Source organism: Triticum dicoccoides, unplaced genomic scaffold (assembly GCF_002162155.2).
Source record: "Triticum dicoccoides isolate Atlit2015 ecotype Zavitan unplaced genomic scaffold, WEW_v2.0 scaffold241204, whole genome shotgun sequence".
Lineage (NCBI taxonomy): Eukaryota > Viridiplantae > Streptophyta > Magnoliopsida > Poales > Poaceae > Triticum > Triticum dicoccoides.
Window position 1 is genome coordinate 1 of NW_021249453.1, and position 802 is coordinate 802.

The following is an 802-nucleotide window of genomic DNA, read 5'->3' on the forward strand; positions in this document are numbered from 1 at the left end:
TTCAGGGACTCGCTCAAGGTGCTCGAGGTTGACATCCAGCATGCGAACACCCTGTGAGTCCTCTCCCTCCCTCCCTCCCTCCCTCAGTCCACCGCCCAAAATTAAAGAATCCCCTTTCCTCAATTTCGTCCAGGTTTGGAGCGTGTGTTGTTCACCATGTCGTGAATTCATCTCTGGCGGTCTGCCACAGGCCGTCCGAGTGCTCGAGGGACTACGACAGGGCGTGCCTGCAGATGCGCATGTCCTACAGCCCCGCCATGCACATCTTCCTCTTCATCATGAAGTGGACCAACTGCAGCCTCGCCGGCACGGTCGGCCTCCTCAGGATACTCTTGTCCATCTGTCAGTCTGTGTGCCCATGTCTGTGGTTTCGTTCCATAATTTGTGTCATACTAATTGCAGAGATATTGAGCCTCTGCTTCCGTTGTTTCTGCAGGCTTATGTGGACGGCACCACCACAATGTCCACCCATGAAAGGAAGGCCAGCATCAGGGAGATAAACGCTCTGTACATAACTGAAAACAATAGCAGATGTTCTCACTATGGTAAACGCTTTGTTCATCAATTCGTGTGCAGGTATGGACCTGTGATGTTTTTGACGCCCATTGGGCCATTACCTCATGGATGTGTATTTTGTGTGTGCCAGCTTGCCAGTTAGTGAGTGGTGGATAATATCCATATGCATATTTCATTAGTGTAGCATGTGATCAGCAATAGACAACTCTTGTGCGCTTATAAAATGATGATTCTATTGATTTTTTGGGATTTTGCAATTCCTATGGAATTAAGAGCCCATGTATTG

General features: G+C 48.8%; 1 protein-coding gene across 1 annotated transcript; it reads left to right on the top strand.

Moving 5' to 3' along the window:
- Positions 1–3: 3 nt before the first annotated feature.
- Positions 4–576, top strand: LOC119345474 (E3 ubiquitin-protein ligase AIRP2-like; the record flags this gene model as incomplete). The annotated part of the gene is made up of 3 exons (XM_037615535.1): positions 4–53; positions 134–342; positions 437–576. Coding segments are annotated over 3 exons (297 nt in total), but the record flags the coding sequence as incomplete, so codon positions are not given.
- Positions 577–802: the final 226 nt, after the last annotated feature.